The following is a 19,176-nucleotide window of genomic DNA, read 5'->3' as shown; positions in this document are numbered from 1 at the left end:
ACAATTATTGTAGACACACACCTACACACCAACACTTGCTCTCAAGTTGCCATGGAGGAAGGCCCCAAAGACACAAATTCAGACTGAGGTAGTAGTGACTTCACGGGCTGAGAGGCAGGGTGGTAGAGTGCTTAAGAGCATGGACCTAAAGCCAACTTAATGGAGTTTAAATCAGAAGTATGCCCCTTCCTGGCTCTGGGGCCTCGAGCAAATTTCTTAAGCCCTCTGAGCCTCAGTTCCTGCATTTATAAAATAGCACTGATAATGAGACCCACTTCACAGTTGTCACAGAGAGGACTGAGATTTGCTACATTACAAGTGCTTAAAACAGGGTGCCTGGGTGGTTCGGTTGGTTAAGCGTCCGGCTCTTGGTTTCAGCTCAGGTCATGATCTCAGAGTTGTGGGATCAAGTGCCGGGTCAGGCTCCACTCCCAGCACAAAATCTGCTTGAGACTCTCTCTCTATCTCTCTGCTTCTCCCTCTGCCCCTCCCCCTACTCACACTCAGTAAATAAATAAGTAAATAAAATCTCTTTTAAAAAAAGAGCTTGAAACAATGTGTGTAATCTCAAAAAGCAACACAAGGAATAAACAAAAAGCAGAAACAGACCTATAAAGACAGAGAACAATCTGATGGTTGCCAGAGTGGGGGAGGGTGGGGAAGATGGGCAAAATGGGTGAAGGGGAGTGGGAGATACAGGCTTTCCGTTACGGAGTAAGTCAGTCATGGGAGTGAAAGGTGCAGAATAGGGAACGCGGTCAATGATATAATAGTGTTATATGGTGACATGGTAGCCTTCGTGGTGTGCACTGCTTAATGTGTAGACTGTTCAAATCACTACACTGTACACCTGAAACTAATGTGACACATGTGTCAACTAGGTATCAAAAGGGGGGTGCTTAAAAACAATACTAGAACAAAGCATTCAATAAATGTTGGCTATTGTTACCTTTCTGGGATTTTACTAAAGTAATAGGATAATACATGACCCTGTGGAAAGACACCCCAATGGTGAGTTCCTGCACATGGTGTTACATAGGTAATTGCCATGAAGTCTTGGCCCTTTCTTCTTCACTCTAATTCTTGCCACTGTAATTCTGGGAGACTTCACTGTCCACGTGGGTAAGCCATCCAATCCCTGGCTTCTGGCCACCTGACCTCTTCCCCTCCCTTTCTAGCCCCTCCGTATTCATAGTGGGGATATTATTATTCCCTAATTTTCTTCCCCTTGGAAAATCACTAACTCAAGTATCTTATTATCTTCCCAGTTTGTCTATTCTACTATTCTGGCTATAACAGGTCCTCGACATCTTGAAAGTATCTTGTCCATCCAGGAAATATTTACCTCTTCCCCTCATCACCTCTTCCTCTCCATCAATGGCTCATCTTGGTCTATGGTTCATCACATTATTACTTTCAGTCAGCATTCTAAACTCCTTTGCTCCTGTCTTTGTATGCATGAGTCTAGCAAAATCCCAGCCCAGGATAACTCTGCCTGCCCTCAGCCAGTGAGCAAAAGCTAGAAAAAATAAATAGCTAACACTAATACCTGTTAATGCATTACCATATATCAAGCACTTTTCTAAGTGTTCCTCCTGTAATAACTTATTCACTTCTTCCAACAATCCTGTAAGATATGGATTACTCTTCTCATTAGAGAGATGAGGCTCAGTAATATGCAAAAAAATCACACAGTCCAGGTTTCTCTGGCTCCAAAGCCTGAGCCCCAATCATTACATAAAATTGCCTCTTACATAAAGTCTCACAGAAAATCAGATTGCTTCCAACATATAAATTCATGGTCACTGACCTCCAACAGTGCCTCAGCAACACCTGATAATCCCATGTTTCTAAAGTAAACTCACCTACTCCTCTCTCCTCCACTATAGATGTTCTAAACTTTCGTTTTTCTCAAATCTCTGATTTGCTGTCTCAAGCCTCTCAACGACCACACACTCACAGGTGATGACTTCCAAAATAATGCAGAGAAAAAAAGAAAGTCAGCAAACATGAATGCCCTCAACTTCCCTGCGCCAAATCCATGAATACCATGTTCCACCCATCCTCTCCTAGATCCATTCAGTGAGAAGAGATGTCCTTCCTCTCTAGATTCCATCTCCCACCTCCTTTTCCTTGGGACCCTTTATTGGTTATTCATCTCTCTTTAGTCTTGAACTTCTCCTCTGCTGAGTCTTTCATAACAGCTCTGAACTTACTTAAGTATCTCTCATTAAAAAACAAACCATCCCCATCTGTACTTCCCTCTTCTCTGTCTCTTCCTCATCAGGGCCAAATACCTCTAAAACCTGGTCTACATTGTCTGCCTTATAACCAATTCTTCTGCTACTGTAGTCATGCTGAAGAATGGGAGCAGAAGATACTGGCTCTGGATGGCCACAAAGAAGGGGTCTACCTTTCTACCATAGAAAGCTTTGCCTTTCTCTGCACCAATTCAATGGGGATCACAGACCTCGGGGGGACCAGTCCCTTCAAGGTTTCACATCAGCAAAATTCCACATTGTCAAGCCCCTCAAAGGATCACAAACTACATGATTAGCATTGGCTTGTTTAACCACAGTGATGAACATTCTTGATCCAGAGATATGATCACTTAGAGGCTTTCCTCAGTTCCCTAAGGATGGTATCTTTTGCCTCTAGATTCAGAAAAGGATGAAGAGGAGGGTGCCAATTTTTAGGTTCAGCAGCCTCTTCACATGGAACAGAAACCTTCACAAGAAAGTAGTAACAGGGTCTTCCTACTACCCATGCCTTAGCATGTGGACTGGTTACTTGGTGTCCCAGCCTCAAACCCAAGAAAGCATCTGTCATCCACAAACTGAATCTCACCCTCACTACTTATAGGATATTATGTCTCTCTAAAATCTCTCAGGAGCTCAAGTTCCCTTTGTAATTCCAGGAGAAGAGATGACAGCAGTTCCCTAAGTACTGGTAGAAATTCTCCTACCAGGTAGGATAAATTCAGCATTGGTGAATCCATCACCAACAAACCAGAATCTACTGTAACCTTCAATAGCATCACAAACATGGTCAGATGCCTATTAGTTGAGGGCATTCATGTTTGCTCATGAAAGTGAGGCAGCTTTCATAAAGTATATCACAGCCTGGTCTTGGAGAACCCTCTGTTTTTGCCTCCCCCAAGGCCCTGGTTATTACTTCCACCCCACCAAATCTACCCTCTCATGTACCTTGCCCTTATCCTTTGCTTTTTAAGCCTCAAGCACATCTCTCTGAAAGCTTTTGGGCCTCCTGATAGGATGAAACATTCCCCCAGGAAATGTCTGGCTTAAGCCCTTCAAGAAGTCCTCCTGATAGAGGCCAGTTGAAGAGGAGTGCAGTGGACAAGCTGAAGAGATTAAGGATCGACAAAGTGATAGAGACCATTGATGCCCAAGAGAAAGGAGGACGCCAAGAGGCAGAAATTCATCTTCAAAGACCAGACTCTGTGGTTTATTTAAATGTAGGTAGCAGTTTATTGGGTGAAATAAAAAGGAATCAGTCTTTCAGGCATGACAGGTAACTTTGGAATTCCAGCCCAACCCAGAGTGTCATGTAGGACCGGGGTTCATCATTAGCTGACCTGTCATACAGATTAGCACATGAATAGTCATGACTAAAAAGAAAATGTGTGTTGAAAGAAACATGCTAATAGAAAATCCAGAAATAAATCCACAATAATATGGTCAATTAATCTTTGACAAAGCAGGAAAGAATATCCAATGTGGAAAAGACAGACTCTTCAACAAATGGTGTTGGGAACACTGGACAGCAACATGCAAAAGAATGAAAATGAACCACTTTTTACACCATTCAAAAATAAACTCAAAATGAATTAAAGATCTAAATATGAGACCTGAAACCATAAAAATTCTAGAGGAGAACAGAGGCAGTAATTTCTCTGACATCAGCTATAGCAACTTTTTTTCTAGATATGTCTCCTAAGGCAAGGGAAACAAAAGCAAAAATAAGTGATTGTGATTACATCAAAATCAAAAGCTGCACAGCAAAGGAAAAAACCAACAAAAATGAACAACAGCCTACTGAATGGGAGAGGATATTTGCAAATGACATATGTGATAAAGGGTTACTATTCAAAATATATAAAGAACTTAAAAAATTCAACACCCAAAAAACAAATAACCCAATTAAAAAATAGGCAGAAGCCATGAATAGGCATTTCTTCAAAGAAGACATCCAGATGGCCAACAGACACATAAAAAGATGTTCATCATCACTGATCAACAGGGAAATGCAAATCAAAACTACAATGAGATATCACCTCACACCTGTCAGAATGGCTAAAATTAAAAAAAAAAAAAACAACACAAGAAACAAGAGGCGTTGATGAGGTTATGGAGAAAAAGGAAATTCATCTTCAAAGACCAGACTCTGTGGTCTGTTTGTGGGAAGACAAATGGGTGCAGCCACTGTGGGAAAACAGTGTGGAGTTTCCTCAAAAAGTTAAAAATGGAACTACCTTATGATCCAGTGATTGCAATACTGGGTATTTACCCAAAGAGTACAAAAACACCAATTCAAAGGGAAACATGCACACCTATGTTTATAGCAGCATTATTAACAATAACCAAGATATGGAAGCAACCCAACTCCATTAATAGATGAATGGATAAAGAAGATGGCGTGTGTTTGTGTGTGTGTAATATTAATCAGCCATAAAAAAATGAAATCTTGTCATTTGCAATGACATGGATGGAGCTACAGAGTAAAACGCTAAGTCAGAGAAAGACAAATAACATATGATTCTACTCATATGTGGAATAAGACACAAGCAAATGAACAAAAACAATCATGGGGGGAAACAAAGACAAACCAAGAAACAGACTCTTAATTATAGAGAACAATCTGATAGTTACCAGAGGGGAGAGAACGGGGAGATGGGTTAAATAGGTGATGGGGATTAAGGAGGGCACTTGTGATGAGCACCAGGTGACATATGAAAGTGCTGAATCACTATATTGTATACCTGGAAATAATATAATACTGCATGTTAACAATACTGGAATTAAAATAAAACTTTAAAAAAAAGAGAAAGAAACATGTTACGTAATATACTCCTTCAGTTGTGTTTTTCCGTCTTGGGGAAAAAAAAATAGTGGATACAAAATGAGTTGGTGAGTAATCCTTCTCTTATTTTTTGGAAGGAAGTTAGTAAATCAAGCGTAACTTCCTCATATGATGTCTTTGGAGTTTTCTTTAATGAAAAATTTTCTATTATCAACCCAACTTCTTTAAAAGTTGTAAGAATTTCCATCAGTTTTGGGGCAACTGGGTGGCTCAGACTGTTGAGCCTCAACTCTTGATTTTGCATCAGGTCTTGATCTCAAGGTCATGGGATCTAGCCCCACATCAGGCTCCATGTTCAGTGGGGAATCCGTTTCTCTCACTCTCCTTCTCCCTCTCTCTCTGCCCCCCGCCTTGTCCTGCTTTCATACGCACGTGCTCTCTCTCTAAAATAAATAAATCTCTCTAAAAAAAAAAAGGGGGGGGGCGCCTGGGTGGCTCAGTGGGTTAAACCTCTGCCTTCGGCTCAGGTCACGATCTCAGGGTCCTGGGATCGAGCCCCGCATTGGGCTCTCTGCTCTGCAGGGAGTCTGCTTCCTCCTCTCTCTCTGCCTGCCTCTCTGCCTAGTTGTGATTTCTCTCTGTCAAATAAATAAAATATTAAAAAAAATAAAAAATAAAAAAAATAAAAAAAAAGGAATTTGCATCAGTTTTTATTTTTCTAGACATTTGTTGATTTCATCTAGATTTTCTAATTTATTGGCATAAAGTTGTCCATAATATCTATTTTTAAAATTCCCTTTAACTTTTTAATCATAAGATAAAACATGCATATAGAAAAATCACACAAATATATAGTTTAGTGAATTTTGATAAGGTTAACACCTTTGCAACTAACCGATCAAGCCATAAATAGACCCTGGAAGCCACCCCACAACACCTAAAGCCTTGTTCCTATCATAGCCCACTTCCTCCCTGCAACAGCAACCACCACCCCGAGTTCTGAGAATCATTTGTTCAAGACTCTTTAAGTTTTTATAACCCAAGAACATATCCTGAAACAATATAATTTAGCCTTGTCCATTTTTTTTAAACTTGCAAGTCTTTGGAGCCCCTTTCACCGCACAGGTTGCAACTTCCATCTGTCTTTCCCTCACAATATATCTGCTGATGAACACAGGGCAATTCACCTATGGAGTTTCAACCTGAATTTTGTTTATGGCATAATCACGGTGCAGCTCAACATGTTCTTCTCAGCCCTGTAATTTCTACAGGTTGGCAGCTGGATCCAGAGGCCTCAGATTCAGGTTCTATCCCTTTGGTCTATAGGTCGGGTTGTTTTCTTTCATCAGGAAGCATGCTTCCCCTCCCCCCCACCATGGGTGGCGCATTGCAGAGATCCATTAATTCACTGACGGTTGCAAAATGATACTTTGATTCTTTAATTTCATTTTCATTCATTAACAACTAGAATTTTATAAAGGAATGCTTCCCTCATCTACTACTTGGTTATGCCGTGATAACAGTTCATATAGAGAAAGACAGAATAACGTTTTTGATTCTTTCCACCTATTTACCCTTTTGTAAGGTAATGAATTCATTCCCATCATCTTTTTTTTAAGATTTTATTTATTTATTTGACAGACAGAGATCACAAGTAGGCAGAGAGGCAGGCAGAGAGAGAGGAGAAAGCAGGCATCCCACCGAGCAGAGAGCCCAATGCAGGGCTCGATTCCAGGACCCTGAGATCATGACCTGAGCCGAAGGCAGAGTCTTTAACCCAATGAGCCACCCAGGCGCCTCATTTCCATATCTTCTAAGTGTAGATGCTCATCACCTTAATTTTTATATCATTACGAATTCACAAATATAAGTATATATTATGGGCTTCAATCAATTGCAATTATTACTCTTTTTGAAATTAAAATTGTGCCATTTTAGGAAAGGGAAAACCTCTTCACAGTGGCTTCTAAATCCTCATGACATGAAAATTGTAGTGGTTAGCTTCCTTTATTCATTTATATGACAAGATGCCCAGACTTGTCTTATATATTTCCCATGCCAAACCTGGAATCAATCATTTCACTGAAAATCTGATTAATTTTAATGGGAATAGTATTTCAAGGACACATCACGAGCTAGGAATTGGTAGAAGCTTGAATATAATGACATCTTTAGTGGAACAGTTAAGGGAGAAAAAAAAAAAAACCTCTAAGAATATATTCTGTTAAAATAAAGTTGAGTTGTAATTTATATCAAATGCATCCATTTAAAATATATAGATGAATTTTGACAAATGTATACATTTTTATAATCACCACCCCAATCAAGATATGAAATATTTTCATGGCCTGAAGATGCTTTTACAATCTTCTTCAGTAAATCTACCTTCTCCACCAGAAGCAACCTCTACTCTATTTCCATTACCATACATTAGCTAGCCCTGGATATGGGTTCTATAAATCCTCACTGAACTTGATACTATTTTATCTGTTTGACCTATCAGTTACCAACCACTAAAATGCGGAGTTTTCCATTTCTTCTTGTAGTTCTGCCAATCCTTCATGTTTTGAACTTACTATGTGCTGGCAAGTTTAGTATTTGTATTTATTATTTGTCATTATGTGGTGAATGTTAGTTTTCATGTGGTGTATTTTTTTTTCAGTATTTAAATTTATTTATTTTTTCAGCGTAACAGTATTCATTGTTGATGTGGTGTATTTTTTGCAAACTTTTCTTTCAGTCTTTCTGAGAGCCATGTTTTAGGGATAGCTCTCATAAACAGCAGGCGTATGGATTTTTACATGGAGTTTGACAGTTTCTTTGTGCTAGGTATTTTGGTTTGTTTACATGTACTGATTATTTGGATTTATTTCTTGCATATTATGATTTGTGCTATTTCCCTCCTTCCCTCCCTGCCTTCTTTTAGATTTTCCCCTCTCTCCTTTTTCCTTGTATGGATATTTCACACTCTGTATTTATTCTTTTTAAAAGGTTGCCGTTGAAGTTTCAGCATGCATGTTTTAACTCAAGGTCCAATAGTGACCAATCTTCACTCCACTGTCAAACAACTCAAGGCCCATAAAATGCTCTGAGTTCCCCTTTCCTACATATATGCTATTTTTGGTCAGTAGTTTCGTTAAATTGTTCATGGGGTTTAAAAAATACATTTATTGGGGCGCCTGGGTGGCTCAGTGGATTAAGCCGCTGCCTTCGGCTCAGGTCATGATCTCAGGGTCCTGGGATCGAGCCCCGCATCGGGCTCTCTGCTCCGCAGGTGAGCCTGCTTCCTCCTCTCTCTCTGCCTGCCTCTCTGCCTACTTGTGATCTCTCTCTGTCAAATAAATAAATAAAATCTTTTAAAAAATACATTTATTAAGATATTTCAAATACCACACAATTCACCCTTTTATAGTATATAATTCAGGGTTTTCAGAATATTCACAATAAGTACAATCATCAACACCATCATTTATAGAACATTTTCACCACCTCCAAAAGAAACTCCACACCCAGTAGTCATCAATCCCTACCACCAAGCAACCACTAATCTATTTTCTGTCTCTATAGATTTCCCTGTTCTGGACATTTTATATAAATGGAATCATATTGAAATGTGGTTTTTTTGTGACTGGCTTTTTTCACTTACCCTAACATTTTCAAGATTCATCCATATCAATACATCATTCCTTTTTATGGCCAAATAATTTTCCTTTATATAAATATACCACATTTTGGAGCACCTAGGTGGCTCAGTTGGTTGAGTGTCCACCTCTTGGTTTCAGCTTAGGTCATGGTCTCAAGGTCATGAGATCAAGCCCCACCCCATCAGGTTCCAAGTTGGGTGGGGAGTCTATTTGAAGGTTTGCTTCTCCCTCAATTGCATTTGTGTTTTCTCTCAAATAAATAAATCTTTAAATAAATAAACAAACCACATTTTGTTTATACATTAGTCATTGATAGACATTTGAATTATACCAACTTCTGGTTATGCTGCTATGAACATTTGTGTGCAACTTTTTGTGTGGATATGTGTCTTCATTTCTGTTGGTTATATACGAAAAGTGGAATTGTTGGATCATATTGTAACCTTACTCTTAATAGCTTGAACAGTGCTAGACAGTTTTCCAAAGCAGCTGAACCGTCTTACATTCCCACTAGCAGTATAAGAGGATTCTGATTTCTCCACGTGCTCTCTCACACTTGTTATTAGCTGACTTTTCACTTCCAACCATCACAGTGGGTGTGAAGTGCTATCTTATTATTATGGTTTGTTTTGCATTTCCCTGATGATGTTGAGCATCTTTTCATGTCCTTAATGGCCATTTATATATCTTCTTTGGAGAAATGTCTATTCAGACCCTTTGCCCATTTTTAAATTGGGTTGTCTTTTTATTATTGAATTGCAAAAGATTTTTATACGGGGGTGCCTTGGTGGCTCAGTCAGTTGAGCATCTGATTCTTGATTTAATTTCAAGTCATGGTCTCAAGGTCATGAGATCGAGCCCCATATCAGGCTCTGCAGTGGACTTGCTATTAAAAAAAAAAATTATACATTCTGGATACAAGTCCCTTATCAGATATATGATTTGTATGTATTTTCTTCCATTATGTGGGTTGTCTTTTTACTTTCTTGATGGTGTTCTTTGGTGAACAAAATTCTTAATTTTGGTAAGTCAAATGTATCTTTTTGTTGTTCCTTGTGCTTTGGGCATCACATCTAAGAATCCTTTGCCAACCGCAAGGTAATGAAGATTTCCCCCTTTGTTGTCTCCGGGAAGTTTTTTTTTTTTTTCTCCCGAAAGTTTTATAGTTTAGCTTTATTTACATGCATGTGTCTATCCAGGTGAATCATTAACATTTTTTTGAACCATTAACATCTGTTAAAAAGACTGCTCCTTTCCCATTGGATGGTCTTGGCACCCTTGTTAACAAATCAGTTGACCATACATGTATGGTTTTATTTCTGGATTTTCAGTTCTATTCCTCTGATCTATTTCTGTCCTATGCCAGTACCAGTGTGTCTTAGCATTGCTTTGTAGATAGGTTTGAAATGGGGGAAGGGTGAGGCCTCTTATTTTATTCCTTTTAAAGATTGTCTTAGCTATTCTCGGTCCCCTGAAATTCTGAATGAACTTTAGAATCAACTTGTCAATTTCTACAAAATAAATTGATTGGGATTTTTATAGGATTACAACAAATCCATAATCAGTTTGAACACTGCGTTCCTAAGTTTCCTGATCCATGAAAATGAGATTTTTCCAAGTAGTTAGATGTGCTTTAATTTCTTTCAATGTTTTTGTAGTTTTGGGTATAAATTTTGCACTTTTTTTAAAACTTAATTCCTAAATTTAGATATTTATATTGTCTTTCATCCTGCAAACCTGCTGAACATGATTATTGGTTCTAATAGATTTTTAGTATATTCATAGGATTTTCCCTATATAAGTTCTTGTCATCTGTAAATAGAGATCGTTTTATTTCTTTCTTTCTAATCTGGAGGCCTTTCATTTCTTTTCCTTGCCTAATTGTCATGGCTAGAACCTCCAGCATAATGTTGAGCAACAGGAAGAACAGATACCCTTGCCTTTTTCCTAATGATGGGGAGAAAGCATTAGATCTTTTACCTAAATTGTTACCTATGGATTTTTCATCAATGCCCTTAACCACGTTGAGGAAGTTCCCTTCTATTCCTACTTTGTGGAGTGTTTGTTGTTGTTGTTGTTGTTTTTATCACAAAAGGGCATTGGATTCTATCAAATGCTTTTCTTCAATCTGAGATGATCCTGTAAGTTTTGTTTTTTGTTGTATTCATATGATGCATTCTGTTGATTTTCAGATGTTGAATTAACTGAGGATCCCTAGGATTAATCCTACTCAGTCATGGTGTGTAATTCTTTTTTACACTGCTTCATGAAGTTTGCTAGTGTTCGTTGAAGATCTACCATCCATATTCCTGAGAGATATTGGTCTGCAATCTTTTCTTGTGATGTCTCACCTGGTTTTGGTATCAGGGTAATACAGTCCATATAAAATGAGTTGGGAAGTGTTCTTCTCTCTTTTTAGGAAGTTAGTGAATAATTGATCTTACTTCTTTAAATGTTCAGTAGAATTAAGCTGTGAAGCCAATTGTGCCTGTGCTTTTTTCCCGTGGGTATTTTTTTTTCCGTGGGTATTTTTTTTTTAATTACTACTTCAGACTCTTCACTTGCTACAGATCTATTGACATTTTCTATTTTTTTTTCCTTAGTCAGCTTTAGTCTTTCTAGGAATTTATCCATTTCATCTAGGTTATCTCATTTGTTGTCATACAATTGTTCATTGTATTCCCTTATAATTCTTTTATTTCTGAAGAATAATTTCTAAGGCTAGGTTATTGATTTGAATTCTCTAATATAGGCATTTGCAACTATAAAATTTCCTCTATGCACTGCTTTAGCTGAAGCTAATAACTTCGGTAGTGCTGTGTCACTTTCATTCATCTCTAAGTGTTTTCTGATTTCCCTTGATTTCTTTATTGACCCATTGGTTACTTGGAGTGTTGTGTTCAGTAACTCCAATATTTATGATTTTCTCAACCTTTTTCCTGTTACTGGCTCCTAATTTCATTCCTCTGCTGCTGAAGAACCTATGTTGCACTATTTCTATTCTCTTAAATTTATTGAGGCTTTATGGCTTAGCACTTGACCTATCCTAGAGATGCTCCATGTGCACTTGAGAAGAATGTTTATCTGTTGACTGTTGAGAGGAGTGTTATACAAATGTCGATTAGATCAGTTAGTTTGTAGTGCTGTTCATCTTCTGTTCTGTTATTCTATTTTGCTATTATTGAAAACTAGGATATTGAAGTCTCCAACCATTATTGTTGTATTTATTTTCCCTTTATCTGTTTTTGTTTTCAGGTATTTTGGTGCTGTTATGTGTTTGTCTAGAATTATTAAATCTCCCTGCTGTCAATTGACACTTTCATCATTATAAAATATGCCCCATTCGAATTTTTGTATTAAAGCCTATTTTCTCTTAAAATATAGCCACTCCAGCTTTGTTGTGATTGCTGCTTGCAGGCTATGTCTTATTTCCTCCTACTCTCAACCTATTTGTATCTTTTAATCTAAAGTGTGTCTCCTGCAGACAGTATATACTTGAATCAGTTTTTTTATCCAGTCTGACAATCTCTCTGATTTGAAGTGTTTAACCCATTCATATTTAATATCATTATGTTGATGTCTACGATTTTAATTTTTGCTATGTCTCATGTCTTCTTTGCTCTTATAGTCCTCCTTTAATGCTTTCTTTCACTTCAAGTGTATATTTTTCTAAGTATTTTAATTTCTTTAATTTTTCACTTTTATTTTCTTAAGCTTTTTTTTTAAAGTTGCTCTAGAGTTTATCATATACATCGTATCAGAATGACCTATCGATTTATACTAGGCTAATTCCATACAGGAATATTACTCTTATGTAATAATCTGTTTCCTCCTTTTTTGTGATATTATTGTTACATATAAAACTTCCTTTGATGTTACAAACCCAACGAAAGTTGTAATTATTAACTTACCAATTATAGTAATTGTAGTAATTTCCTTAGGTTTACACAAATTCACTCCTACCCACCTCCTTTATGCTATTAGCTATTATTACCAATGACACACCATAATGTTTTATACAGTCCCACTTTTGTATCAATTAAGAGAAGGGAAATAAGCATTTATGTAGTCTTAGGTTATTGCTTTTGCAATACTTTGGGGAATTTTTTCATGTCTTTGAATATTTTTACTAATTTTTCTCATTTCCTTCTGGTACTCCCATTATGCATGTGTCAGTGTGCTTGAAGCATCCTACATTTCTCTGAAGCAGTGTTCATTTTTCTCCATTTCTTTTTACCTCTATTGCTCTATTTCTTTCGCTGCCAGTTCAAGTCTACTGTCCAGTCTCTCTAGTGAATTTTTTCTTAAAGACTTTATTCGTCAGAGAGAGAGAGAGAGCACAAGCAGGATGAGTGGCAGGCAGAGGGAGAAGCAGGCTCCCCACCAAGGAAGGAGCCCAATGTGGGCCTCGATTCCAGGATCCTGGGATCATGACCTGACCTGAAGGCAGGCACTTAACCAATCGAGCCACCGAGGCGTCCCCCTGAAGAATTTTCATTTGGTTCTTTTTAGTATTAATTTCTATATTGATATTCTCCATTTAATGTAACATTGACATCATACCTTCATTTACTTTTTTTTTTTTTTAAGATCTTATTTATTTGACAGAGATCACAGGTAGGCAGAGAGGCAGGCAGAGAGAAAGGGGGAAGCAGGCTCCCTGCTGAGCAGAGATCCTGATGCGGGGTTCAATCTCGATGCGGGGCTCGATCCCAGGACCCTGAGACCATGACCCGAGCCAAAGGCATAGGCTTTAACCCACTGAGCCATCCAGGCGCCCCACCTTCATTTACTTTTTAACCATGCCTTCCTTTAGTTCTGGGAACATGTTTACAGTGACTACTTTCAAGTTTTTCTCTTATAAATCCAACATCGTGTTACCTTCACGGATAGCTTCTATTGCCTTCTTTATCTCCAACATATTGGCTACACTTTTGTATTTCTTTGCATGAGTCTTTGTTGGGGAATGGAGATTTTAGATAACATACCGGCTGGTTCTTCCCCTCCTCCACCTTAAGTTATTTGTTGAAGTGTTGTTGTTTAGTGACGTGTACTCCCTCCTCTCTCCCATTATTAAGCCCCTGATGCATAGCTTGGATAAATTTCCCTGGGATGACAGCGGGTTTGATAGGGCTCCCATATTTTTTTTTTAACCAGGCCATATGGAAGTTTTAACAACTCCCATAGTTGTCAGCTGCTATACTGTTTTCAACAATGCTATGGGGCCCAAGTTGCTCTATACACGAATCTAATCATATTCTGGCTCCTTTAAATGCATAGTTACTGAGATCTGTGTGTGATATTCTTATAATTACAGGATGGCTCCTTTGGGCTTATTTCCCAGTTTTCTCCTGCAAACTAGTTAACCTACAGTTTAAGACTATCTTGAATCTCTCTTCAGTTACCTTTTGTCACAGCCTCCAGTGCTGTGCCCTCATGTTTGAATTTGGCCACATTCTATTACACTTAAGTGCATCCTTTTGGAAGAGATTAAGGGCTATTAGTTTCATAAAGTACCTCTTTCTCAAGCTAAAATCTCAAAGCCAGGGTTTAGCTGCAACAATGTGAAAGTGGCATCACTAAGTACTCAGTGGAGGAAGTGGGGAGGCAGCCTGAGGCCTTCTGGTTTGTCTTTCCTGGCATGGAACCACCACCTCGTGTGCTAGGGCAAAGGTGGTCAGTATCCCAGTAATTCCAAGCATGCCACACCCAAGGTAGATTCTCTGAGTGGAGGACTGGATAGAATCAGAGCCCCCAGATACACACATTTCTCAACCACACTCACTTAAAACTTCACCACGGCAACAGGCACTGTGACAGGATGAGAAAGACTGATGTCTTGCTTTTCCCAGCCCTTCAACCGGGAGTTGAGAGAGACAAAGCCTTGAGATTTTGGCTATAGCAGTCTAGAGTGTCCACATTGCTGAGCTGGAGTAAGGAGGTAGGGAGAAGCCTTGATTCAAACGTCACAGACTCTCACCGTCCCTATAGAATTGTCACAGGTTTTCTTGAAAAGATGTTTCTTCATCTGCTGTTTGCTCATAGGTCCATTTCCAGAGGCTTTCCATGCTTTGTTTTGTAAATTTTCACCACTTTCCCTGGAAGCGGGGGGAGTAGAATCACATTGTCACGCTGGGAGTCATATGGTTCACTTTTTAACTCAAAACCTGACATTATTGTTTTATAGAGTTTAGTTTACCCTCATTAACCATTTTCTTGGATCACCATTCCTTCTTGTGATTTAGAACCTTTGTTTTCTTTTTCTAGGAATAAACCAAGAATTCATTTAATGAAGATATGTTAATAGTAAGCTCTTTTTATCCAAAAGGACCCTGTCCTTTTTCCTTGGTAGTTTTGTGGTTACAAAATTCTAGACATCTTCCTCTCACTATCTAAAAATACTATTCCATGGTCTTCTGGTTTTCATTGTTTTTCTAAAATAACTGTAGTGGTAACTACAGTGAACTTCTTAAGTCTTTCCTTGCTCTTTTAAAGACTTATGTTAGGTGGTTTGCTTCATAGAAGTGTCAACTCTGACTTCCCACTTGTGTTATGTCCTAGATTTTGTCTATCTTCCAGAACGTAGATCAGTATGTCTAGATGTTGATATATTTTCTAACCTCCTTAAAGCTGAAGTATGACTTTAGGCAAATGTGTAAAGTTCTCAGCTGAAATACTATCAAATATCATCCATAACCATTCTCTGTATCATCCTTCTGGTACTCTCTATAAGATGTTCGTTGGCCTTTACCATGTGCTTTTGGTGACCTTTAACTTCTTCACACATTCTCTCTGTACTGTACTGCATTCTGTGAAATTTCTTCATTTTGGTCTTCTTTTATCTGTATGTTTTTGTCTAGATGTTTTGTTCTCAAATTTGATCATTTTTCTTCCCATGCACCCGTTATCCCCGCCCCTGCCATTTTTAAAGATTTTTTTTTTTTTTTTTTTTTTTTTATTTTGACAGAGAGAGATCACAAGTAGGCAGAGAGGCAGTCAGAGAGAGAGAGAGGGAAGCAGGCTCCCTGCCGAGCAGAGAACCTGATGCGGGGCTCGATCCCAGGACCCTGAGATCATGACCTGAGCCGAAGGCAGCGGCTTAAACCACTGAGCCACCCAGGCGCCCGCCCCTGCCATTTTTAATAGTCTCTCATTCTTTCTCAACTTTTGGACATTCTTCTTATGCATTTTGCATTTCATTGAATCTAAGCCATCAAGTATTAAAGGATACACCACTTTTTATACCAGTAACATAGCTGATATACTACAATGCCATCCCAATTTTAGAGATATTAAAATCTTTTCAATGTCTATTGAATACATTCATCCAATAATTCCAAAGTCTTCAATCATTACAGGCTAGCTTCTGCTCTTTCTCCTAATTTTTTAAATAATGACTTCTCGGGGCACCTGGGTGGCTGAGTGGGTTAAGCCTCTGCCTTCGGCTCAGGTCATGATCTCAGGGTCCTAGGATCGAGCCCCGCATTGGGCGCTCTGCTCAGCGGAGAGCCTGCTTTCCCCTCTCTCTCTGCCTGCCTCTCTGCCTACTCGTGATCTGTCAAGTAAATAAATAAATAAATATCTTTTAAAAAATAAATAATGACTTCTCATTTTTGTGACCTTGAATGAGTCCAAGATTATTGTTAACACTATGAAAATTCTTCGAGATTGGATTTGAAGTGCTTTCCTTCAAAGGGTTGTATTAATACTTAAGTGCCTGGAAAACACTTCTAACCTGATACTACTTTAAGTCTTGGTATTTCTGACGACATAGATAGTTTAAGTCTGCTTTCAAACCCGTTTTAAGTGTCAGCTTGTAGACACCAATTCTGAGGGTAGATTCTTCTTTTCTCCCCTTTCCTCCACCCAGTTTTCTCTTTCCTCTCTTGAGATAGGGTATTCTGGTTCCTTCTTTCACTGAGTGTATCATATTTTGAAGTACCAGGTTTTGGGAGATTATCTCATTCTGAACTCACCCTCATGTTGGCCCTATGATCGGTTTCCCTTTTAAAACTTAGCCCATTCCAAAGTCTTTAGAGCACAAGGATTGGCAGAACCTTTGGAGCAACTGGATTCACACTTTTTGTTTCACCCCACTAAACCTTACTTTGAAAACTCTGAAGTCTTCAATAACTTCAAATAACAATGAACACCTCATTTACTTTTCACTAAGATTCACCAGCTGTTATCCTGCCATTCACATGATCTTGTATATATATTTTACAAACACACACACACCCCCATTTGGCCTAATGAAAGGCCATTTGAAAGTAGTATGACACTTCATTCTTAGATATTTCAGCATGCATTTCCTAAGAAAAAGGACATTGCTTGTATAAGGAAAAAACCACTGTCACCTAAGAAAATTAAACATTTCATATCATTAAGAATTCATATACAAATTTCCACAGATATCTTTAAAATGGCTTTAATTACTAGGTTTATTTAATTCAAGATGAAATCTAAGTTAATGCATTACATGGTTTTTTAAAAAAATATTTATTTTTGAGAGGGAGCAGGGGGAGAGAGGAGAGGCAGAGAGAGATGGATAGAGAAAACCAAGTTTAATAGACTCCACACTAAGTGCAGAGCAGATGCGGGGCTCAATCACACAACCCTGAGATCATAACCTGAGCCGAAACCAAGTCTGACATTTAACTGACTGAGCCACCAGGTGCTCCCATTACATGTTGTTTTCTGATCTGTAACAGTCTCCCCACCTGTTTTACATAGCACTTTAAAAATTCACACCAGGCATCTTTGTAAATGACCTATGTTGCACTTTTGTCTAATTATTTCATGATTACATTGTCAAATATTTTTGGTAAAAATGCTACAGGTGATAAAGTGGAGCTTTGTTTTGCACTGGTCTCAACCCACCATTAACTAATGGTGTGGCTGGATGGGCATCTGTGGTTACTTTGATTGCAAGACACTTCAGCAACAACCACCAGAAAACAAAAGAAATAAAGGTTTATTACTTACAAGACCTGGAAATTACACAGCACTGCTGGGCCCACATAGCAAGGTTGCAGAGGGAGATGGGGTGGGGGGGGTAGGGACACACACACACACACAAGACCAGGGGTCCCTGTTTACTGAGGTTGGGGGAGGTTTAGGGTTCCATGGGCTGACTTCTTATTGGTGAATTCAAAACAAGAGAACGGGCTGTTCAACAAGAGCTGTCTTTGAAGTGGATGCCTCTCTGAAATGGATACCTTGGTAATCAAAACTTAAGACAGACACTTACAAAAAAAGAAAAAAAAAATGCAAAGGGAAAAAATATCAAACCAACCCAAGGCTTAAACTGCAGCTTTGAGTATCTTCCTTGCTAGCTCAGCAATACATTTTAAGATTTTTTTTTTAATGAATCTTATCCAGCATTTCAGATGTTTTATACCATGAGGAGGGTTCCTCAGTGCATACAGTCTATCTCATATGATCAGAAACAGCTGTCACTATATATTGCCTTTCCAGATCAACAGTAACAACTTTATAAATGAAAGAATAGTGACTTATTTAACATAAGGCCATAAAAAGGGGATGCTTGAGACAAAACCTTGGATTAGGTGTTGTATAATACCAATTTATCTTTGCATGTATTATTTCTTAAAAATCTAGAGGCTAATTTTTGTGTTTCCTGGAGTTTAGAACTCAAGTCTCAAATTAGTGAAGGACAAGCTAAATATTCAAGAGTTGAGGATAGATTTTATTTTCTTAAAGATTTTATTTATTTATCTGACAGGCAAAGATCACAAGTAGGCAGAGAGGAGGGCAGAAAAAGAGAGGTGGGAAGCAGGCTCCCTACTGAGCAGAGAGCCCAATGCAGGGTTCTATCCCAGGACCCTGGGATCATGACCTGAGCTGAAGGGAGGGGCTTTAACCCACTGAGCCACCCAGGCACCCCATTGAGGAAAGATTTTAAAGCCTTGGGGTCCTGCATCTACATTTTTTTCTTACCTCTTCAGTAAAAAGGGAGAAATTACACTTCTAACCTGCCCCTTTTACATGGCAATAGCAGGAAGAGGAAATAGGGAAAAGGAAACTAAATGTTTCCTTATCACAACTTACCATGTGTCAACCTTGTGCTATAAATGACCTCTTGTCCATATTAATTCCCGGAGCTAGATATGACTACCCTCATTTCACAAATAATTAAAGTGAAACTCAAGAGTTCAGACAGGTAACTGGTTAAACAAAGCTTACTAGTTCAAACCAAAGTGTTCAAGTGGCCCAATGGCCAAAACTCATGATTTTTTCCACTATACAAAATGCATCCAGAAAGGTAACAATTTGGCAGTTCCATTCTGATACTCACTTGGTTATTCATGGCCATAGTTCTGCATAACCTAAAGAAAAACCAGTCAAATTTCTTGAAAAACAATCTACACTCCATTACTTAACCCACTCTAGTCTTACTGCTGCTCAAAATGGAATTGGTCTCCTAAGGTCATCTATGGCTTCTATACTGGCCCTTTACCTTTACTTC

At 38.5% G+C, this 19,176-nt stretch overlaps 1 protein-coding gene across 1 annotated transcript in view; it reads right to left on the bottom strand.

Moving 5' to 3' along the window:
- Positions 1 to 13,408: 13,408 nt before the first annotated feature.
- The window catches only part of TRIM33 (tripartite motif containing 33), a 130,331-nt gene continuing 124,563 nt past the window's right edge, over positions 13,409 to 19,176 (bottom strand). Inside the window, exon 20 of the mRNA XM_046006948.1 lies at positions 13,409 to 14,785. Within this exon, the coding sequence (XP_045862904.1) occupies positions 14,774 to 14,785 (12 nt within the window). The 3' untranslated portion in view covers positions 13,409 to 14,773. The remainder of the gene's footprint in view (positions 14,786 to 19,176) is intronic.

This window comes from Meles meles, chromosome 1 (assembly GCF_922984935.1).
Source record: "Meles meles chromosome 1, mMelMel3.1 paternal haplotype, whole genome shotgun sequence".
Taxonomy (NCBI): Eukaryota; Metazoa; Chordata; class Mammalia; order Carnivora; family Mustelidae; genus Meles; species Meles meles.
This window is presented reverse-complemented; position numbering and strand designations above follow the sequence as displayed.